A 24904-nucleotide genomic window follows, 5' to 3' on the forward strand; every position below is an offset into this window, starting at 1 on the left:
GGCACTGGATGGAAGGGAATAATATTATTGGGCTTCTCCTCCTCAAAGCTAATATTATGTTCTTCAGATGGGGAGGCAGAATCACCTTTAACGATTTAGTGATATTTTGAAAAAGAACAGGGTCTTGCAAAACAAACTACTTTGAGTTCCTCCTTTTTGATGCTGTTACACATTAGGGGTCTGCCAAATCAATATTGCCTGAGGAGCGGTGGACAAGTGACTGTCTAATGCTCAGGATCCTGTCACACTTACTTCTCAAAGACCCTTATGCATAAAGAAAGATTATCAGTAGGAGCTGATGATGGAATATTTTCAACCTTTGCTGGCAAGACGCACAAGGGTTTAATAATACGTATCTTTAATGTAGACAGCTTCTTGGCTTTGGCTGAGGGAGAGGAGATGTTGTCTAGCTGGACTCAAGTTGCAACGAAAATCTTTACTATTAATGTGGAAAGTTCTGGAAGGAAGGTCGAGGAGGAACAAGAGCTCCATCTTCTAACAAAGACTGTTTGAGCATCAGTGCGGCCTTCCTGTTCCAAAGCAACTTACCGTTCTTCGTCAGGAAAAACTATAGCTAAGAGTCTGGGGTAGAGTGTTGTTTATGGCAGATGCCACTGTGGACAGTGATTTAGAGGCTTGGCAAAACCCAGGCTAGTTTACACTGCCTCATGCACTATAAAAAAATGGTGAATCCATCTGTTTTTCTCCACACTTTTTCTGGTTTCGCTGCTCTTTTTAGCACCACTCTGAATGCGACAGGACTAGCTAAAACCGGAAAAACTAACATCCAAATTTTTCCAGAGTGTAACTGCCAGCTCAGGCCTTGTGCTGTTCGCTGGGAGGGCCCCTTAACTTTGGAATTCTTTCCCGCCCCTGGTCTGAAACAGTCTGAATAATAAGATATACACTCATCTTTTGGGGCAGGAATTTGGGAAGGGGTGGGAGGCCCAGGCAAAGCTGGCTGGCTGATAGGTGGTGCAAGGTCATTCACATTGGCATCCCCGTTTCATTGGCTGCTCAGTTCTGTTCAGGTGTGAGGTGAGAAAATGCCAATCAGGTAGAAACGGACCTGGTTTCCTGGGCGCATCATTCTATACCAACAACAATCATCTACCTCACAGGAGCGTGTGAAGCTTAATAGATATGCATCCAGCACTTTGAGATCTTTATATAAAAGGTGCTCTGTATTTGCAAATTATAATTACTTCCATTAACAACCATCTACTATTAAAACAATCACTCCAGGTTGCCACAGACCGTCATAACATATGCAAAGAAGTGCCAGCAAAATGCAGTTTGCAAGATTACCGACTTGCCCTGCTTAATTGTAGCATTTAAGACACACAGGACTTGACGTTGCAAAGTGCTTAGTGCCCTCAATTCCCTCAGCGCTCAAATTTTGGGAAAACAAATGATGGGATGTATGCTCCCCTTACTATTTATACTTTTAAAATATTTGTTATTACTATAAGAGATCCCACCCAAGAGCAGAATCCTGTTGTAGTAGATACCATACAAACACGTAGTAAGAGACAGCCCTTGCTGCAAAGAACTTATGGTCTAAATAGACAAGCCAGACAATGGGTGAAGAGGGGAAACAGAGGCAGAAAAAAAGTACAGTGCCTTGCCCACGGTCACACAGTAGGTTAGTGGCAAACTGGGAATAGAACTCAGCTCTCCTGCCAGCCAATCCAGTGCCATACCCACTAAGCCACACTGCATCTCCTGCCGCCTTTGTTCCTTTGCTTGTTTCTAGCAGTAGTGGTAAGAACCGTTGGTGTGACATAACCACATGCAATAATGCAACTCAAGCACTGCAGACACTAGGTTCCTTGATCTGGTCCTCATCAGTAAGTGCCAGATTGGAAAAACCTGAGAACGATAAACCAAAGCAGCTCTCTCATTTTATATACTGCATATCTCGCAAGTGCATCATGCTTTCCAAAGCTTTTACAAAAATGTTTCGCATACACAGGACAAATCTTCAGAATATACAGTACTTATACATGTGTGACACTGCCAAAGCTGAGACCCATGGAGGTGTCTGACCTGGAACTCCTTTGGTATATGAGAGGGAGCTGCCAGCAAGGGTATTCGCTGGGAGGGTTCCCTTAACTTTGGAATTCTTTCCCGCCCCTGGTCTGAAACAGTCTGAATAATAAGATATACACTCATCTTTTGGGGCAGGAATTTGGGAAGGGGTGGGAGGTGGGGAGGGGTGTGTATTTTTATTGGGACAATTATGTTTTTGCAGGATCTGCAGTGAGGAGCATTTTTGGTTCTGTGGTGAGGCTTCTTTTGTGCAGGGAAAGGTTATTAGTTTGCCATTGTACCACCACGGCCTGTGTCTTAGGAAAAGGCACTGAGGTTTGCTACCTTGACCTTTCGCTAGTGAATACCCAACTTAAAATATTCTACCTCAATGTAGCTGATCCAAGGTCTATATGGGTAGATCTCAACCAGCTACATCAGCATCAACTTCATCCGGTTACACTGAGGGTAGAAGGTGTTAATTATGTCTTCATTACAGAACAAGTCAAGATGTACATCCTGGTAAACTACACTGAGGTTGCTAACCTTGGTGTCTTTTCCTAGTGATAAGCCTTTAATAGACCTGTATTTTTATTTCTCTGCCAAGGGATCCGAGAGTCTTGCATAGACAGTCTGTTCATGCTTATGTCTAGGCTTTGAAGAATTCAATTTTTATTTTTACAATTTTGATGGATAATATCAATGTTTATTTTTAAGCATTTTTATTTTTATCCATTTAAATTTGTATGGGAGGGGCAGACAATTTTTTAATGACACCTGATGTTGAGATTCAAAAAGTTAAATTTCTATAACTGTTAAAACACAAATTGAGGACATCACCTGCCAAAATATACAAAGTAAATATCCTTAAATACAACCCTAATAAGTTACCAAGTAGCATTTTTCTTACTTTGCCTATTTGTAAATTTAGATTATTTTCAATGGAAATCTTTTTTTTTGGTCGGTTTGTGTATGTATGGTGAAATAGACATTTACTAATAAAAATCTAATCCTGCCAAGCCTCATTATCTGTTTAACTAATTAAATAAAAATACTCTAAAAAGCCATTCTAGTTTACTGGACAAGTAGATTTTTTATTTATGTGATTAGGCGGATCACTGGGATGGAGATTCTCATGTGATCCCTAGTACAACACCATGCACGTTGTTGTTGATGCTCAACAAATAACTGCATCTAATAATAACACTGTATGCATCATACAAGACAGGCTTTATTTTCCCCATATGCAATGTTAACATGAATTTTATACATTTACCTGATATTTAGGCCCTGATGCTGCAATATGTACTAAGTGTGAACTGCTCCACTGGAATGCATCCCCATTGAAGGAGCTCTGCATGCTATATGGTAGATTACGGTAGCATATAATTAGTTCTTTCTGAAATTGTCACTATACTTTGGCGGTTAGAGTTTATGTACATATATTTTTAACTCTGAATATTTGTAGAAGCAGCAAAGAATCCTGTGGCACCTTATAGACTAACAAACGTTTCGCAGCATGAGCTTTCGTGGGTGAATACACTGCTTGCATCCGAAGAAGTGGGTATTCACCCACGAAAGCTCATGCTGCAAAACATCTGTTAGTCTATAAGGTGTCACAGGATTCTTTGCTGCTTCTACAGAACCAGACTAACACGGCTACCCCTCTGATACTCTGAATATTTGGTACATATTCTGGAGAAATATTTTATGAGTGTTATCATTATGTATTGTATTGTGAAATCTCCAAAAGCCCTTCATGTCTATCAGGAGCGTAATATACCTTTAAGACACATCACAGGTTTAACAAACAAACAAAAAAACCAAGGGAATTTAAAAGAAAACTACGCCGGCATGGACTAGAGTCTCTCCCTGATGAACACACATGCCTATTAAAATTAATGGGAGCTCTGTACATGCATTTAGGAGAGAATAAATATCTAATCTAAGCTAACTAAAGCCAGGCCATTTAAGGCAGACACTCTGTCCTTTTTTAAATTTGTTTTCCCCACCCCACAGCTCCGTGGATTAAGAATGTTTCTCAGCTTTTACAGAGAATATGGTAAGCGAGCTGACCATGAATGCAAGTGGTTTGCTTCAGAAAAATACGAAAATCCTTTTAAAATAATTTGTGAGCTGTATTTAAGTTTTTTACTTTTGATTTTACTCAGACGCTTTACTATTTAGCCCATGACAATGACATTTCTGATAAAAACTTTCTCATATTATACAGCTGCCGTCTAAGGGCAAAAAGAAAGGCTAAACAGTCAAGATGTGCCTGGCCAAATAGTTAACAGACCGGTGCACATATTTAGCTGACAACTGCCTGAAATGTGAACCATTTGCTCACCCTTTCTTGTTACTTCAAAACTGATTTGGGCTTAAACATCTGAAACCTACAGGTGTTTAAATTCTCTCACTTGTCAGCAGAGCAGGCCTCATCAGACATGGTCTCAGGATGTGGTCAGACTGGAAGAGATACCGGAAGACCCCACAGGTGAAACCCAAAGAACAACCTAGCCCACCTGTGCCCCTCAAGGCTTATTTAGTGGATCTGTCCTTCAGAGACTAAAATTCAGAAGAGGAGTAGTAGGAAAGCACCCAAGTTACTAAAGCAATTACACTAAATGCACTGCATTTAATTTGATAATTCATGGTCATAGGACTGAAACCTTTAACATTTAACCTTGCAGCAAATTAAATCAGCTTTCTGATCAAGTAAAAAACTGTAAGCCATTGACGTTTGAGTGTGCAAAGCAGAGAGTAATTAAAAGAAGCTTTAAAAAAAATTTAGGAGAAAAAATATAGAACCAGCTCTTCACCCAAAACAAAACAAGCCCTACAATAAACAGAACCTCTGTAGCAAAACCGGAAAGCACCATGGTCTCTATAAGACTAATATATTCTTAGTCAGTGGATTATACAGAAGTATGAACTAAATGTATTTGAGACATAAGCAAGCCCAACTCCCACTGAATTCGATGAATTTGGTATGCTATGTTCTTTAATTCTTCTCAAATCGTGTAAGTAATCTATTTGATTTTAAAAAATACAGAATTGGGGGCCTTAGATTTCAAGTTTCTAGTTTTAGCATATTCCTTCCACATAACTGAAACCCTTGTTTCACTTTTTCTTATATATCTGTATGTATATATATTTATACACATATACCCAAATTAGTAACATTGATGCAGTACGTATTAGTAACATATGCTATGTAAATTTATATAACATGTTAATTATACATTGTGCAAAGCTCTATAGAGACACAGTATATAAAGTTATGCACTGTGTAACTACGAATGTATGTGAGCGGTGTATATTATGTATATAATATACACATTCACACACATGACACACATTATCACTTCATTTTGTGCTCAAATCACACTTATAGGGCTCACTATTCAATGGCTGCTAGACAAATCCTACACTGAGACAAAACACAGATGCATTTTCTAAATGTACCTTAAGGAATTAGGACATAAAAGAAGTTGGGGGTATTAGACCCTGACTTGTTTTAAACATCACTATAGACCCATGACTGACAGTTTACAATTTACAAGAAGGGTGTGGCTAATAAAGTCACTGAAGCAGATATAAGCACAGGTTCTCTCTGATATGCACTTATGGCCTGTCAGTCATTCTCTCAACTGCTTTGTTGCACAGACATGCCAATAACTAATATCACATTCTATAGGTCTAATGCCCAAAGGCCTTTAAAAGACTATGCAACCATATCAGCATTTGAAAACCCCCGATTAATGAGGTTTATGTGCTTCAGTTGACTTTTTACCCTGTTAAAAAGTAATCTTAGACTGAAAACATGAACACTTGGAAAGTAGGACACTACATTGGGTAGAATTTTTTTTTAACAGGTGAAATATATTTGAAGAAGAAAAAACAATGTTCATCTTTGTTTCTAAGCCATAACTTCTGCCCTACTTCTAAAATTTAATGTACTGTCAAGTAAACAGAAAATGTGCAATTAGAACATGTCAAAATAGAGTGCTCGCTTCAGACTTGATTTACTAACCCATAACGCCCTTCCCACCGTCAACAGAGCTACATTTGCCAGATTGCATATTTCAGTAACAGACTGGTATGAGTGCTACTTTTTAACCATAACAATACAATGTACTCTGATGCTGTATTCTGAAGAGCTAGTCATGGAAATGTAGGCACCCTATTCCTAGCCATTTAAATAAAACTCTGTCAACAGGAGCACCGGGTGGAGAAGGCCCTCAAAAGATTCAGAGACAAAACGTCCCAGAAGCTGTAGGAGGACACTCTTTGTTCTTCGGAACGTAATGAGGAAAGAAGAAGAAAAGATGCTGAGGGAAGAAGTGGAGTGTGATGCTGAGAAGTGACGAGAGCTGCAACTCGTAGGTGTTCAATCCCTTTGAAGCCCAACAGTTAGGATGGGAGTAGAGTAAGATCCAGGCATGAAATCTTGGTTCAGCTGAAGTCAATGGGAGTTTTACCACTGATTTCACTGGAGCCAGAATTTCATCCCCGGTGACCATCCCTGAGTTGTTTTGTTTCAGATGCGATATCAATATATTGCCTTTCTCTCAGAAAGATGTTACAGCAGATCCTGCTAATTAGCAAGCCCTTGGTGGATGGGCCAAAAGTTGCCATTAGCTGGCAGTTGCCAATAAACAAAAGACAACCTGCCTGTGTCTGGGGCTTTCCATGCTGAGTGGGGCCCTGGGATGTGACACAGCCTGGACAGCACAGGAAGGAATACTGTGAAGCCCTGTGGGCCACCAATGCCCCCATTCCCCATGGAAAGTGCTGGCATCCTGGCAGTCACTCCCTTCCCCTCCCACCCTGATCCCCGGCTGCTGTCCTGCCTGCAACTTACCCTAGGGCCCAGGCTCGGCATGTCTCAGGGCTTCTGCTCCTGTGAGCAATCCCACAAACCTGGCCTGCCCCTGGGGTGTTCCACATGGAATGGGGACACTGGAGGGCGCTCTTGGGGTGGCAGGAAAAGAAATTGTCCATAGGTGGCATTTCTGCTGGCGATATCCAGACCAATTAGCATTGCAGTGCCTTGAACAGTGTCCGTTCCAGACAAAATGTTTCTGTTAACCAAAGTTGTTGTTATCAGGGTTGTGATTAAGTGGCATTTACTGTAAATGCAACATTACTTGTCACCCATTCTTTCTGTCACTTAAAACCATATTTTGAATGTTTGGGGTGTGCGTGTGGGGAAGAAACAATAAAAAGATAGTTCAATGAAGGAAGCGCCCCGTGTTGATGTTTTCCACCACAGCCTCACTTCACTATAGCCTTATTGGCCTCCCTTCATCTAGCTACTCACTCTTTCACATGGGCATCTTTCTCCCCATACTGGCCACAGACCTATTCCCATTAAACCCAGACTTCCGAGTAGCCTGGTGGTGTTCCTCATGCCCACTTAATTCTGTTTGTTCTCCCGTTCTAATTCTGCCTTAGATGAAGGAAACCCTCTTCCTCCTACCGTGTGTTAAAAATGTACAAGGTTGTTTCGCCTGTAGGCAACTGCACAAATCACAGGAAAATACCACCGTGGAATGCAATCAGAGGTGCAGAATAGAGGTGGGTAGAGAGTGGGAAGGAATTAACAGGCTTGGAGTATTTTTCATTCAGCTAGAGCAGTGCTCTGTTCTAAAACAGGATGGCTAGTCCACACTGGTTCAGTCCTACTTCACCCTTCATTTTGCCTCAAAGAACTTAGGGCCTCACTAAGCCTGGCAGGCCATGGTCCCCAAGTTGTTGGCCACAGGCTCGGATTGCTAGAACAAGTGCTATGGCTTCACCACATCGCCCAGCAAATTTTCTATGTCTAGAGTGACCAGACAGCAAGTGTGAAAAATCGGGATGGGGGTGGAGGGCAATAGGAGCCTATATAAGAAAAAGACCCCAAAATTGGGACTGTCCCTATAAAATCGGGACATCTGGTCACCCTATCTAGGTCTGAGGCCAGGAAGAGGATGGTAGAACAGCCAGCTATGCTGCTAGAAGCCATTTCTAACTTCTTGGATTTTCTGTTTTTCTTTAACTTGTGGGAGTTTATTATTCAAGAACTATTTACTATTCATGTTTTCATTAGCTAATATAGTTAAAACATTTGTTATGACAAATAGGATGCACACAGGACTAAAATAATGCTACAAAGTGTAAGCAATAAAATATCAATATGAAATTTCACTGATGTTCAGCAGCCGCAGGGTAAATTCTCAAGGGATATAAAGTAACTGACAACCACATAATCCGAATAAATAGGGAATGATATACAAGCCACCATACAGCATTTTTAAAGAAGAGTAGATTAAAGGAAAATAAAGTAGAATATAAATAAAAAAGAATATATTCAATTTTTTTCCTTCAGAAAATGTTCCAGAAATGCACTCCCTGTATTTAAGGAATAGATGAGGTTTCTGTTTCAAATTTAAATGAATATACAATAGGCTGGTCTCTTATTTATAGTAGAAAAATGTTATATCTATATAATATGAAGACTTTGACAGGAACAGCACTAATATTTTTTCCCATCACCCAAAATTGAAGGGACAGAACCAGAAGATGTTGGAAAACATCTTTCATAATCAAGAAAACATTAGATGATAAAACTTCTGGAATTGTGACACTAATGGAAAAATTTGCCTGGAAGAACATGGTCACAGATAAGACTGTGATCAAAGTTATACAGCGTAAGTGGTGAACAATACATACAGCTCTTGATGGTATTTTGAAGTGGATAATATTGAATTTGCCATTACTGGAGGACTGGGTGCAGATAAACAAAAATCTGCCTGCTTCGATGATAATCATAAGAGCATGGATGTATCAAATATCTAATCTGTAAATACTAAAATGGTAAGTCAAGCAATGCTCACAATCTCTGTGCCTCATAGATGGAGAGAGGCAAAGCTAAATCAAAAAGATCTCTTACACGATAGATTCTCTGATGCTTCTGAAACCCAAGTGACACTGTCTGGAATACTCACCTGATCCAAAATGCCTTGAAGTTAACAATAGGAGTGTTTCCTGATGCAGAAATATGGAAGGAAAAATCTACACTACAAGTATTTGGTGATGGATTGGATTCAGGACTAAAGCTGGCCAGAGAATTTTAAGTGAAACTATTTTCTGTTGGAAAATGCCATTTTGATAAAACCAATTTTTTTGTGAAATCATACCAATTTTGACAACATTTCTGCAATTTTTTTTAAACTATAATTTATTTTTGTGTTTAGGAAAACTTGGTTTTGGAAACTTTTGGAAATTTTTGTTTGAAAACGTATTTTATGGGATTTTTTTTCATTTTTATATTACCTTTATAATTAGTTCATCAAGTGGCAGTAGGAGTAGTGCATAGTATGAAATATCATATTATGTGTTACTACTAATGACTTGGCATGAAATAATATAAAACTAATAGGCTGCAATGAAATTTTTATTTTAAAACAAAATTTTGAATGTCAAAATATCAAAATTTCCTGTGAAATAGAAATTCTAAGTTTTGACCAGCCCATCTTTAAATCTGTGAGTAAGATGACATCATGAATGGACTTACAGTATTCATATAAAGTTTACATATAAGAGAGGGGATCTACATCATATTGTTTGAAAATAATTAATGGTGTTATCTGGTACTTTCTAGGCCCCCAAATTGGTAATAAGATCTGCGTGGGCAGAAACAGTTCTTTTGTTGTTGTTATGGGAGCTGCTCTTCAATGGGAAACTGCAGCTTTGGGGACTGATCTTGCAAAGTGCTGAGTGGAGTTTAAACCTTGCAGAATTAAGCCATGGAGAATCCTTTTAAAGATCTAGTCCTGTGTAACCCCAAAATTAGTCTTTACTTGTAATGGTGTGTAGTTGCACCTAGTGGTGAAGGTGAATAAGAAGCTGTGGAATAAAGATAATTGACTTCCCAGACGTCTCTCTTGCCTCATGTTGTAAAGATTAGATGATATTGTAAGAGAAAGGAAGGATTTTAGAAGCCAGAAGGATTTCACCTATCTATACAGTTAACTTACGACAGGAAGGTAAAAAAATGGAGAAGTTGGATACAACAGTTCAAAATAAATATGAATGGAACTATTAAATTAATATTAATGTAGTGCCTCCAGGTCATTGCCAAGGCAGGGGCTCCATTATATTAGGCACAGTACAGACATGCAGTAAGAGAGAATCCCTGACTCCCAACGCTTACAATCTAAATCACGGGTTGGCAACCTATGGCACGCATGCCAAAGGTGGCACATGAGCTGACTTTCAGTGGCACTCACACTGCCCGGGTCCTGGCCACTGGTCGGGGGGGGGGGGGCTCTACATTTTAATTTAATTTTAAATGAAGCTTCCTAAACATTTAAAAAACCTTCTTTACTTTACATACAACAATAGTTTGGCTATATATTATAGACTTATAGAAAGAGATCTTCTAAAAATATTAAAATGTATTACTGGGACGCAAAGCCTTAAATTAGACTGAACAAGTGAAGACTCTGCACACCACTTCTGAAAGGTTGCTGACCCCTGACCTAACTAGACAAGGCAAATGAAGGGTAGGAGGGGGAAGAGACTTGCCCAAGGTCACTCAGGAGGTCAGTGGCAGAGCTAGAAATTGAACGTACGTCTCCTGAGTGCCTGTGTAGTCCTGTATCCAATCACCCACACTGCCTCCCATTGAACAGTTAGCCAGAAAAGCGCCACACTATGACAATGAACAGGAGAATAGGCCCAGCAGAGTTCTAGACCTCTAAATATATGAAGATGGAAAGGTGAACAAAATTCATTCTTGGGTCAAAATTTTTGAGGATTTATGTACTTGACAAAGAAATTTCAATGCCATGGACCAAATTCTTCAATGATGTACATAATGTGCAACCATGATGAAGTTAGTAGGTTTTATGGCATGTAAATCAGAGCAGACTGTACCCCTACATACTTAATAGTCACAAACTATGGCTTTGTTACGAATAGGGCAAGTGTCTGCCAGTTGGTGAACAGACACGAGCTAAATTAATCAATTAACAGCATCCCCACCTTACAAGTGAAGTTGCCACGTGTTAGTTGTGCACATTACATAACAAAATAAAACAAATAATACTTGCACTTATTCAGAACCTTCCCTCTAAGGATACTGAAGCACTTAACAACAGGAGGGTATCATTTAGGGGAAACTGAAGGGCAGAAATAGAAACTGAGGCACTGTGAGGTTAAGTAATTAGCTCAATGTAACAATGAGTTAGGAGCAGAGTCTGGAAGAGAACATAGACCTCATGATTCCCACTCCCTTGCTTTAAACAGAAGGCTATATTGTCTCCTATTGTCTCAAGTGAGACACCTAGACAGCAAATCTCCCATCTCTGACCTAATCAACAGGATCTGTGTTAAGATTGTCCTAACTGGACGTACATACAAAACAGTCCTTGGCATATTTGCCACAAAAAGCCCCCAAACCTCTGTATAAGCATCTTGTAGCAAGTATATTTTATGATCGAATTATAGCAAGGATTATGTACGATGAAACAAGATTAGCAAATGAGCAGAACTGGACTCTACACTAGGAAGTTTCAACAAATAAATGATACCAGACTGAAAAATCAACTCCACTGGAAACCACACTGATTACTACATGCTCTCCAAAATGAAATTGTCTCAACCAATCACGGAGAAGGGATAGACACTTATTTCACAGTTATGCAATTCCCTATGCTCACATTGTCTCAGGGGATCTAATTTGCATAAGAACGACACAGCGATTTCTCAATAACCATGTAGCGTGTAAAGCCCTGTAGATTGTGTCAGGGGCATGACCGGCCAAGCACAGGGGAAGGGTTCTCATGGTGGCTACACGTTCTGATAATTTTTAAGTTGACTCTCAAATCTACCTCTTTATCCTGGCTCAATCTCATCGTGAAATAAGTGCACATTGATTATGCAAAACCCTCTGCTTTGATTTTCTATTGTCCCCAAAACTCACAGCCAACATGCCCACGACAACCAGGCTTTCTTCAGTCTGTGACTTTCTTCTACCCTGTCACTACACATAGCCCCAAATATCAAATACAACTTCATTTTAAAAGAAATCACTGTTAGTGTGGGAAAAAGAGGTGCGGCAGGGAACTAAGTCTTCTTCAAGTGGCATGGAAAATTGAGCAGGGATGGAGGTGTTGAGAGGTCTGAGGCTAGGTAGGGTCACAAGGTAGGGAGCCAGAGGAAGCTATGTTTATTATGCGCCTATGGAAGGGGAGCACTGAGGGTAGAAACCAACCAACCAGAGAGGGAGATGTTATATATCCAGTAAATTACACGGTTGAGAAGACAGAGTACAGTTCTGTGTAGTACAAATAAATAGGAAAAATAATTATATAATAATAATAATAATAATAGCTTGAAGGCTTCTCCCAGTTAATTCATTAATTTCTAGGCCAACAGACTGAAAGGGCTCTGGACTGAGAGTTTATTCCTCTAAAAAGCTGAGCCTTGGACTTAACAAAAGATACAATTATCATGTCATAAGCAAGAAGCTCTCTCGGGCTCTCGTTTAGTTTACTCATATTGCTGTCATCATGCTACCGCCTAACTACATAATTAACTGTCTCCACTATACAAACAAATCTAAGGGAAGTGATAAGTGAACGATACATTAGCTTAAAAAAGCATGAATACCATTTATATACTGAAGCAGGCCACAGTCTGTTTCAGATGATAAACTGGAGGTCTCTGCCCCATGCAGTTTTTAAAGGCTGTAGACTGACTTCTTTTGAATTCATAATGAAAGAGCAGATAGCACAGGTAGGTCTCACTATTGAACCCAGTCTTCTAAGGAGAGGTTAACAAGGTTGGAACCGTTAGGGCGCTAAGCATGTGAAGGCTGAAGGTATGTGTAAGGAGATGCTGGAGTTGTAAGTACTGTCAAACCTGTGACCTGCGTAAACCAAGCAATATTTTTTCCGGTCAATGTTTTTAAATTCATTTCTTTTAAATATTCTTATGATCAGAAATAATTGTAATTAAGACATGATTAAATGAGAACATTTTGTGAGATCCTGTAGAGAGGAAGAAAAATATATAGAAAAAAACATTAGGGGGGGGAAAAAACACAGAGCCGGAGAATAACAGTGGTTATGTGTCAATATTGGTCTGACTTCAGTTATACTGACCTTAAAAGTGAAGAAATGTTGGCTGGGCTACATGCTGGCGTATGTGTAACTTTGGAGTTGTGATGTACCCTGCATCCATCCACCCTGTGTTAGAGTCTGATCAGCTCTGCTTTATGCCAAATAAAGATACCTGAGTGACAAAGGCTGGAGTCGAACTGAGTTCTTGGGCAGCTGAGTGGAAACAGGTCTTGGAGGGAATCCCAACAGGCACTGTTTCAGCTTCTGGGCATGCTGCAGCACCCCCTGGCTTGAACAGGTTTCCATCATATCCAGGGTTTACAGTTTGGTTCAATGGCTGTCAGCACCCCCACAATACAAACTGTTTCAGCACCTCTGGCTGCCACCACTGCCCATAACATTTAGCCCAATGGTTAGGATACTCACTTGGGCTGTGGGAGAACCCCGATCAGGTCTCCCCTCCAACTGAGGAAGAAGGGACTTGAATATGGATCTGCCACCTCTCTGGTGAGTGCTCTAACCACCGAGATCTCGTATAATTCTGATGTGGGGCTCCTTCAGTGCACTCTAGATAAATAATGAGAGTCATTGGAACATGGGGTCCGGATCTTGGGTCTGCCACGTGTGTGCTCTAACCGCCAGGCTACAGAGTCATTCTCATGCTTGTGCTCTCTCTCACACCTCTTCCTCTCTCGGGCCCAACTGACACTTTGAGAGTGAGTGAGAGAGAGAGGGAGGGGAACACTCTACCAACTGGGCTAAAAGAGATGAGCGAGGTCCTCCTTCTCCTCCCGCCAGGCAGTTACAACACCTCACTCATTTTACGCATTCAGGCCTAACCTAATTACTCCTGAGAATTCAAGCCAATATGATCAACCCAAACTCATGCCAAGAAAATCTTCATGATACTTTATATTTATTCATGATAGATAGGATATAAATATAGAACTGTTTGTAATGTCGGTATATGGAGGACTTTGTATATGGAGTGGTGAAAGTGATGGGGGAGTTTAAAGACAGTGAAAGGAGCAGCTTTCTCACCCTAACCTGCCTTCTCCTCACTTCCCAGGAGTAAAAAGAGAGGAAGAAGCCGTAAATTGTCTAGGTTTGCCACCCATTCCAAAATTATATTGTGGTTGTCGCTATGTGATGACATTACATCTTTTCATCATAATGTTTCAACATCCTGAAATTTCATAACGCAGACACACGCATTCAGTGATGGTCAATGTTGCCTCATGAGCTGCATTTAAGATTGAAGTCACTAGTTTAAAACTAACATGATTCAGAACTAGCCTCATTACAGCCAGCTAGTCCTGGAGTCAGCTATGAAGACTGTTGTGGAAATAATATTATAAAGCACAAATATTTCTAACCAAGGGTCAGGAACTTGTCCAACAAAAGTTCTGAGCAAAATATGCAGTTTCAACATGAAGGGTAGAAATTGTAGCTGAGAAAAAAAACAACCTCTTCCATTGCTGTAAGATGGCTATTGCTACTGCTGCTTGAGCTCTGATACGGCTATGGTCACATGACCCTGAGATTTGCAACCGAGACGCTTCAGTGGAGACTAACTGATGATACAGAACATTCAGGGAAAAGACAATTTCATTGAATGAAACAAAAATATATAGCAGGGGAAAGGTTTTAGTTTAAAGAAAGAATTGTCCCTTGGGTTGAAACCATGACCTCCAATGACCTTGTTTGTGGCTTTGGGCACTGTTGGTCAGTTTTCCAAGTTGCAGGGCAATTGTTTTTCTCTCTCAACTTGGTCTATTTCTCCTTCTCTTTCATATTTTGGCCAAGTTTGATGCTCAGGAAAGTAACAGGTTGATAACGCCGACAAGTGTAAGGTACAGTGTCAGTACTAGTCAATCTGCTCCACTTTGCTTTTACCAGGAACATCCCTGCTATGCTGACACCAGCCCTCTCCTGAGCAAAGACTTCCAACAGTGAAAGACTATGGCATGTGCTGGTTTTGTTATATTGGCAAACCTTCAAATAAGTACTACGTTAAGACCATCAAACTACTTTCACTTTTGATGTGTCTGATTTTAATCTCCACAGGCGAAATGTTAGTTTATTTACCCCCTCTTTCACCGAGGTCTACTAAAAGGAAAACAGCCAAGACCTCCACTTTGCCATGGGGTTCCCATGGCATTCAAGTTGACCCTGGGCAGAGAGCTTGAGAGTCCACGGTCTTTGCTTGGAGTCATCATCACAGGCAGAGTTTTAAAAAAAAGTTCTCTACTTGATCTGTATCATCAGCAAACAGATGTACAAAGACTGACTGAATGGCTCTATTTAGAAAACGTTGACACTTCTGAACACAGGAGAATCTATAGCTTCTTCTTCCCTTCCAATCTGCCCCAGGCTAGGGCTGATATTTCCCTTTTTTACCCACCTTTGCAGTAGAGATTCATCTGACTCATTTGGCGGGAAACAGACTAAAAAAGACCTTTTCCGATATTACAATTTTGTAAACACGGTTTGTTTAAAACCTCACAAATTGTATAGCTATGTGTTCCAGAAAAACACCTCTTCTTCAAATTCCTCAGCTGACACATCACCTCTGTGATGTGCTACACCCTGTCACATCACGTTACATTATACAGAGTAAACAGAAGAAAGGTTATAACCTTGGTGTGCATACCAACTGCCATGCAAGTATGTGTTTGCCAGCTATTCCTTCTATATATATGAATGCACTCTGAAAATACTAAAATCAGAGAAACTATAGGCTTGAGGAAGGAGCTAGAGTATATGAGCGAAACACACTTATGATACATTATGAACAGGCAGACACACATCTAATGCTAAGTAGATAGAGCATGGAAAGAGACCCTCACAAATGATAGAACACTAATATTCTTTTACATGTACATAGTAGATTTCATCCGGCAGGATTACAAAATGGTTGACTATGAGCCAGATTCTGGTTGCTGTATATACATAAAAGCACAAATGAAACTGCAGGGGCAGAAGGGGAATATTCTGGACTATTTTTGCACTGAATCTGGCTTCCCCACCAGTCCCCAGACAGGCCACTCCACGGGCTCTCCATGAGAGGAGTCATGGAGGGGCTTCTGAGGAGTTGCCTATAGGTCAGGAGATACAGTCTACAGATTGTACACATTCATACCTTGAGCCAGCAATGACAATATACCTCATGAAGGCTTGATAAAGTACCCACAATCTGTATTTTATTACTTCCATAAAAACTGTTAGAAGAACACTATTAAGGTTGCACAATCAAGCACTCAAATGTTAGGAAATGCCAGAATTTAGGTTGACCTTGCAGTCTCAGTTTCCTTGTCCCAACTCCCTCACCCCAACTACCACTCCCATTTTACATCTCCCAGCCCATACCCCTCCTTATCCTTCAGTCCCAGTTTCTGTCCCCCCTTGACTCCTTGTCCCAGTTTACCTACCCTACAAGGTTATGGTGTATGGGTGTTACACCATGGCTGGCTCTTCCCCATTGCTGAATTTTTTTCGGTCTGAAATATCATCTCAGGAAGACAAAAGCGACAGGTCTGGCTAGCCTCAAAGCTCTTAGTATCTTTTAGGACACAGCTGGCAAATACTGTACAGGGGGTATTACAAATAAAATGGGAATCAATTCATTTAAAAATCAAGACCTAACGTTGAACGGCCTCTTCATTTCATTTGATATTTTGGGCACTGGTACTTTTAAAAAAACAAGTCACATTCTGTAGCAGACATTAAGTCACAATAAACAAGACAAAAAGTTAAGGAATGCCATAATTATTCTAAAAACCTGACTGAAAACGATAAATCTCTTTCAAGTTCAGGTACACAGAGCCTCGTGTAGACCCTCTGCAGCTAAGCAAAGCAGCTAGCCTTTGATGTACTTATAATTATTAGGGGCTTAAGATTATGTCTTTAGGCAAAGCTGCCTAGCAGTAGGAAGGTATAGATCAAAACTGACATCAGGACACAATGAAGTGAAGATAGGTGAAGAGGAGGCAAAAATAGTTTGGCATAACTCAAGTAAAACAAATACCTGATGTGATGCTGCTCAAAGACAATGCAAGAAGTAAAGCAATTAGTGACCAGAACCTCTACAATATTAAGAGTTGAAGATTTATTCTTCACTAATGTTTAGAAGAAATGAAAACGTTAAGTAACAAAAACTAAACAATGAAACCAAGCAGAACATTCAGATAATCAATTCACAAAACGATGTAAAATATGTAACAACACCACCACCACCGAGGGTCTAACATGTCAAAGGAAGGATTCAGAACTAAAGGTGCAGTAGGGCTGCAACCTGCAAGGAACTGAGTGCTCTCGGTTCTTACTGAATTGAGTGCCCTCAGCACCTTGCATGACTAAGCCCTAACCCAGCTGTCACTCATCCTGTTCTTCCTGACCTGGGGTACCTCAGGTCAGCGTGTGGTCCGGATCCAAAGTCCATTGACGTAAATGGGAATTTTTCTACGGACTTCAGTGGGTTTTGGATCAGATTCTATGTGCGGCAATACGTAAGCATAACTAAATGACTTAAAGAGATGAGGGGGAGCTTAATAATGCACTCATCATGCCTGGCACAGTATTCTGAAAGGTCACATGGTGAAACTCATTTCTCACTATAAGTTAACTGCCAATTGTGTGTGAAAGGAGCATTTTGGATTCAAATGGGTATTTCTTTGCCTCCTGGGGGGAAGAGTCATATTATTGGAATACTCTAAGCAAATGACTTGGCTCCTGAGGATTTGATTGACTTAAACTGGGAATCTAAATAAATGAACAGGAGCTCCAGTATTAAATTGGAGGCCCTAACTTTTTAGAACACTTGAACATAAAGTTATGCAGATCACGTCCCTTGTCATTTGAAGGCTGGCACTGGAATATTCTGATCTGGAACAATTAGATATTGCTTTATTTTTACTGTACAACACAACTTTATTTTGGATAGCACCTTTTATACAATGTTTATATCCAAAACATTTTACAGCGTGAAATAATAAATAACAGCAGAGGAAGAGCGAAATAAGGAGAAAAGGTCAGTTTTCATCTAAAATTGTAAATGTGATGGAAAGACAATGAGGCAGGTAGATATGAGAAAGCTGTTTCAGATGGGAGGTGGCTCTCTCACCAGCAGTGGAGAGGGTGGTGAGGGGACAGAAGAAAACGCTAGTGCTAGAAGAATGGAAGGAGTGGTGAGGGAACTGAAGAGAAATGAACTCGATCAGATAATAAAAATAAGAGAAACAAGAAGAGAAGATAAAGTATGAAGAACTCTAACACAAAGTGAAATGATTATGGCAAACTAGAGTGAAGCCAAACCCAGTGATTATTAGGGCAATCCCTAAGGGTATGAATGAGCCACTCAGGAACACATTAGGAGTGCAAGACACCACGATCGGTGGCCTCCAAAAGACAGCGCTCTTAAACATTGTGAGAATTTCAAGGAAAGTCAAAGAGAACGAGTGCATCCGAGCACTTAAAATGCAGGAATTCTCCAACAGGTTTAACGGAACTCTTGACTACTCAAACCTACAGAGTCGGTTCAGGATCAGGATATATTGGTGACTCACAGGGATAAATTTTGGACAGTAGCTTCCTCTTGTTATGCTTAAAGATCTTGTATGTTGTGAAGGCCATTTGTTTAAAAGAAATCCCCACGATGTAATACAATCTAATAATAGTAATAATACAATAACAATACCACCGCCTTGTTTTTATACAGCTCTTTTCATCAGTAGATCTCAAAGCACTTTACAAAGATAGGCTAATGCAAGTTCCCGGATAATTACAAAAGCAAGGAAGGCAATTTTAAATTTGATTTTGAAATGCAAGTGGAACCAGTGGAATTCTCTGAGAATGAGGTGATCTGCCTGAATTCTTTGTGGCTACTCCTCCTAGCTTTCTCCTACTATATAGTCTATGAGAAGAAATATTGCAGTATATCTGTATCATTGTAGCTGGGTATTTAAAAATATTTCTTTTTTTTTTTTAAGGGAAAAAACTCATTTTTTTTTCATGTCAACTAATGGACCACTAAGTAAGTCAGCCCAGAGGGCTTTTTAGAACAGTGGAATTAACACATCTCCAGTTGTTTGATTAAGGTACCACTGTTAAAAATGTTGCCCAAACATTAGAGCTACTAATATTTTTTAAATTAATTTCTAAGTAAAGGTATAGGGCTTCACAGTTTGCCTTTGAACTATGCAGCATTTATCTGTCTTTCTTGTCACAACATGAATCCCTTTTGGGTGAAAGCTATTGATTTGAAGGTTAAAATAAATTCATCTTGCTGGGCTCTAATGTAATTTGTTGGAAGCTGGCCTTGGGAAACTTTCTGACATTTACTACATATGCTCTTCATTGGGTATTCATAGTGCAATAATGTTTGAATGGCTGAGTTCTTTACCTCCATGATCATTATTAAACATGGCATTTCTTAACACATTGTGCCTTGTGAGTTCTTTGTAGCTGAGGTTTACATTAGCAATCTAAAGGCTCCTGAACTGAGCAGATGTGCTCTTCTACAGTGGATAAAACAATATCTAGTTATTTGTGCTCTGGTAGGGTATGTACAAGAGTGAATATAAATCCTCTACTACTAAGCCTAGATTTCTCTTTACTGGGTATTTTAAAAAACGTCTATATTGTTCACATCAATACAGCTAACTGAGGAGTACAGAACAAGCTTCAGGACAAGGTTATAGTGAAATCACTGAGCCTTTGCCAAGAAGCTTGTGTTAAAGATCTGCTGTGGAAGTAATTCAACAGAATTTAACTTTGGTCCAAAACTAGATTAAAGACAGCCATAAAATTCATGGCTACCTGTCTCCAGTTCAAATTGGAGTTGGAGAAAAGGGAAGGACTTTGCATTTCTACTCTGGGAAAGTGTACAGTGCCATTATTTTGATCTCATAATGCCACAAGATGTATTCTCATAGGATTTCAAACATCAAATCCGTTGAGAATGCTTTCTCTTAAAAAGCTTTTATCGAATTAATCTAACAATGTCTGTTTAGGCCCAGATCAAGGGCAAGGAATAGCAGAGAGCCCATCTGACTCCACTTTCCCCCTGCAAAACCCTGAGTGAAACTAGCTGTGTTTTACCTCCTGAAACACAAAGGAATTTCAATGGTTCTACAGTGTTTTCATCAGAATCATCCAGGCATTCTTATTGGCCGTAGGATCCTTTCACAGTTGTTTCCTGGATATATGCATGGCAAATTCTGACCATATAAGGAGCTCGGATGAAGTAGAAATCCAGAAATTACATTGAGGGAAAATTGCCTCCTTTGCAACATTAAGTCTGCCTTTTGCCGTGTTACACTGAGCTATGCTCAAGATGAGTAAGCAATTAGCTCATTATTCAAGGCTGCAGTACCAGTGCTATACATTAAAGTTGAGATGATACTATCCCGCAAAATCATTAACTTCAGCAGTTTATAACTTTCTCAAAAAGTTTTCAAATAAAATGAAGCATGTTTGGTGTCAACCCAGTTTCTGGGAAGATTTTGGCGACTTGAGGTTGTCGGAAGAAGGAATGTGGTGCTCTCAAGAGTTCTGCAATCAGGGGAGAGCATTTGGTCATACATTGTTTGAGTTACTGGGGAGTGGAATATGAGAGGGTGAGTTGGGGCGAGGGAATACATATTACAGAACATGGATGGGAGGGATTGGTACAGAAATGGTTTAGGGGACAAATATTTAGGGAGGAAACTCATCCTCTGGCCTTCATGAGACATCCCTTGATTTTACCATCACCTCACAGAGCCCCTTCCCTATCTTAGGGTACGTCCATACTACCCGCCCGGGTCGGCGGGTAGCGATCGACTTCTCGGAGTTCGATATATCGTGTCTCATCTAGACGCGATATATCGAACTCCGAACGCGCTCCTGTCGACTCCGGAACTCCACCACCGCAAACAGCGGTGGCGGAGTCGACGGGGGAGCCGCGGACTTCGATCCCGCGGCGTCTGGACGGGTAAGTAGTTCGAACTAAGGTAGTTCGAGTTCAGCTACGCTATTCGCATAGCTGAACTTGCGTACCTTAGTTCGACCCCACCCCCCAGTGTAGACCAAGCCTTAGCGTAGAACTTGGGCCCAGCTGCCTCTATGATGCACCACTTCCACATCTCACTGTTTGTTTGCTTTGACTGCTGCCTTCTCATTGAAATTTGCAGCACAAGTGAAGGGCTTGATTTAGGAAGCCTCAAACGCTGTTGAGACAGAATAGCAGAATAGAGGAAAGCAGGCAGATGGCATGGAGAGAAAGAGGGAGTGGGAAACGGGATGGAAGAAAGGTCTGGGGATCACAAGATGGTGAAGAGGAAAAGTAAGAGGTGGGAAGGGAAAACAGATAAGGGAGCTGGCTAAAACCCTGGCTTCAATAAAAGGGGCCTGGACACTCAGACTGTCTCTCAAAAATAACAAGGAATACAGTGGCACCATAAAGACTAACAGATTTATTTGGGCATAAGCTTTCGTGGGTAAAAAAACCCTCACTTCTTCAGATGCATCTCAAGTGAGGTTTTTTTACCCACGAAAGCTTATGCCCAAATAAATCTGTTAGTCTTTAAGGTGCCACCGGACTCCTTGTTGTTTTTGTGGATACAGACTAACACAGCTACCCCCTGATGCTTGACATCTCTCAAAAATGGGAATCACAATACACTGGGGCAGCTGGTAACTTAATTTTTCTATGCACCCTTAAATGGACATGTAGTATTTTGTACTACTGCATACATGGTCTGTAATGAAAGACTCTGTTGTAATACATACACTCCAAGGGGCAGAGTTAAGATTGTTGTTTGAACCATAACTCTGACACTTCTGACTTTTGCATGATTCACTTCTCAGAGTTAGTGTTGCATTGACACTGTATTTTACATATAGGGTGGTCATTGATTTTGCTTTTATTTTGAGTGGTTAAACAATGCCCAGGCCTCATAAAATCTTCTTTGCTAATGATTCTTCCTTGGGTCACAAATTTAAAATTAAAGCATCATAATGCAAAAGTTCAGTATATGTTTAGAAGCAAATGAAAACAAAACCCTTAACTCCGTTTTCAAGTACTTAGGGTCCTATCCAATTCCTGAACTCATGGTAAGATTCCCATTGATGTCAGTAGAAACTGAATCAAACACACTGTTAATATACTGAGGCTTCGCTACAATTTATCAGGGGGGGCATTGCATTTACTAAAAAATTTAAACCACCCTGATATTAATTATTCAGAAAATGACAACATCTTAAGACGATGGTTAAAGATGATGGATTGACTTTATCATTTACAATGAAGGAGTTTACTTTAAAATAATAATAATTAGCAGTTACAGAGAGAGGGCTTTCCATGCAAGATTCTTAATACACTTTAAAAGCATTAATTTAACCTCATAAAATCTCTGAGTATTAGTGCTTCTATTTTACAGATAATGAAACGGACTCAGTGAGATTAAGGGCTAAACTTGTAGCATTAAGTGTATACGACTGCATATATACACGTGTGCCTGACTCACTCAGACACGGAAATATGCAATGTGCCCATGCAAGTCAGGTTTTTACAAGCACACATAGCCCATTAGGCATTGAACTAGCCACGTGCACACAAAAATACTTGACTTGCGAGTGTACATCAGCATTTGCATTCACAATTAGATATGTACAAATGTAAACTCACAGTTATAATCTTCTATTTTTGACAGTCTGGCCCCCCAAAAACTTGCCTAGCCCAAGTTCACACAAATTTTCTGACTCCAAAGCCTATGTCTCAACCACAAGATCATCCCACTTTCTTATCATGTGACAACAGGAAAGGATCACAGAAGAGATGATTTGCTCTGACACTCAGCAAAGAACAGCACTGGAATAAGGAAAATGGTATTATACATATTACGCATAAAGCTGCAGTGGTGGGCAACCTGCAGGCCACATGCAGCCCATCAGGGGAATCCGCTGGCGGGCCATGAGACAGTTTGTTTACACTGACCGTCCGCAGGCACGGCTGCCCACAGCTCTCAGTGGCCGTGGTTCGCCATTTCTGGCCAATGGGAGCTGCAGAAAATGGCGCCAGCATGTCCCTGCAGCCCGCACCACTTCCAGCAGTTCCCATTGGCCAGGAACGGTGAACCGCAGCCACTGGGAGCTGCGGTGGCTGTGCCTGCGGACAGTCAATGTAAACAAACTGTCTCACAGCCCGCCAGCGGATTATCCTGGCGGGCTGCAGGTTGCTCACCACTGGCTGCTATGCTCTTTCTTTCTCTTACATAGGGCTCTTGCCTAGAATCTTCTCCTGACTTCCCCGCCCTCTGAACTCTGCTACAAATTTAAAGCAACAGAACAGTCTCCATATCTTTACACATCTCTTTAAAGAGATTAAGTGAAAGCACAAGAAATGATCAAGCCTTCTACTTTGCGGGGGGAAGAGAGGTGCAAGTTATCTTGCCTAGCCTGCCGAGCTACTGGTGGCCCAACTATGAGCACAGTCCTTCAATCTTTGCTCACACAAATATTTCTTACTCAAATGCCAAGTCCCATTGACTACAACAGACCTACTTTAGAGCCAAATGGTGAAGCCCCCCGGCTCAGACTGGAGAGCATTTATCTCACCTGAGTACTTCCAGAGGCCTCACAAAGTGAATCCCATTGTCTTCACCGGGACTACTTGAGTGAGTAGCTCAGCCAGGTGAGTAAGGTTTCCACAACCTGGTCCTTAATAAATAAGTTTACTTGTGTGAATAAGGATTTCAGGATCAGGACCCTTTGCACCTGATCTCATTACAATGTGCATGGAATTCATTAACTCTGTTTCTTATTTTCTATAAAATTGTGGTGATTTACTCTCTTTTGATTTGCAGCCCGCACAGTGACACAATTCTCACTTCTATACCCAAAGGCAAAGCAATGCTGTTTTCATAAGCTTCCCTTCTTCCCCACAAATAAAGACCACCATCTCCTTTTCCAAGAAAACAATTCAAATTAACCAACAACCCCCTACAAGTATAACATCGTGGTGATGCAGAACAAGTATTGATTAAAACAAAAAGGGCTTTTTAAAAACAGCATTAATTCTTACCAACTCCAGTAGTTATTGATTCTGCATCAATGTCGTTAGCCTTTTTCTTTGCCACTTCAGCTAGTGCCAATTCACCCTTATCTGCTGCAAGGTAATGGATGTCCTTTGGAAATAAAGCAAAATAAAAGATTAATCTAAAATGAATCAGACAAGTAACAAAGGAGAATTTGAAAGAAAAAGCCTCTTTTCTTGCTTAGATCACAACCACAAATGGAACAGATGAACCTACTGTTATATTTTAATTTTCTTTGTACTATTCTTTCCCTATGCAAATTTATTAACCCTACTCATGTTGCTGAAAGAAAAGTCTCTGGTTAATACATAAAACACTGACTATCCATGAACTGATAAAAGTGAGGCTGATGACTTTGCATGTATAACTGAAACTTTAGCTGGATGCATTAGGAGTCTGGTGCAGCTGCTGCAACATGAACCGAAGGGGGATTGGCTGGCAGGTGGTTTGCCTGTCTTGTTTGTGAGGCCATATTGTTTACATCTAACCAAAAGTGCAGGATGACTCCTGATCTAATGCTAATGTTTGTGATGCAGTATTTCCATATGAGAGTTTTGGGCTAAAGCTATGCTGGAATAGGTTTCAGTGTAATGATTGTCCTATTGCACTGTAAATCCTTTGTGTGAGGTGATTCTCACTGCAATGATACTGGAGGTACAGTACAGAGACTAATAGTGCTCA

The 24904-nt window shown here is 40.4% G+C and overlaps 1 protein-coding gene across 11 annotated transcripts in view; it reads right to left on the reverse strand.

The window, feature by feature from the left end:
• Positions 1-24904, reverse strand: part of LOC120401063 (WD repeat containing planar cell polarity effector) — a 301239-nt gene that overhangs the window by 37348 nt on the left and 238987 nt on the right. For all 11 annotated transcript variants that reach the window (XM_039530641.1, XM_039530637.1, XM_039530632.1 and 8 more), the window contains one exon: positions 24211-24313. In XM_039530641.1, coding sequence (XP_039386575.1) covers positions 24211-24313 — 103 coding nt within the window. The remainder of the gene's footprint in view (positions 1-24210; positions 24314-24904) is intronic.

This window comes from Mauremys reevesii, linkage group 3 (assembly GCF_016161935.1).
Source record: "Mauremys reevesii isolate NIE-2019 linkage group 3, ASM1616193v1, whole genome shotgun sequence".
NCBI lineage: Eukaryota > Metazoa > Chordata > Testudines > Geoemydidae > Mauremys > Mauremys reevesii.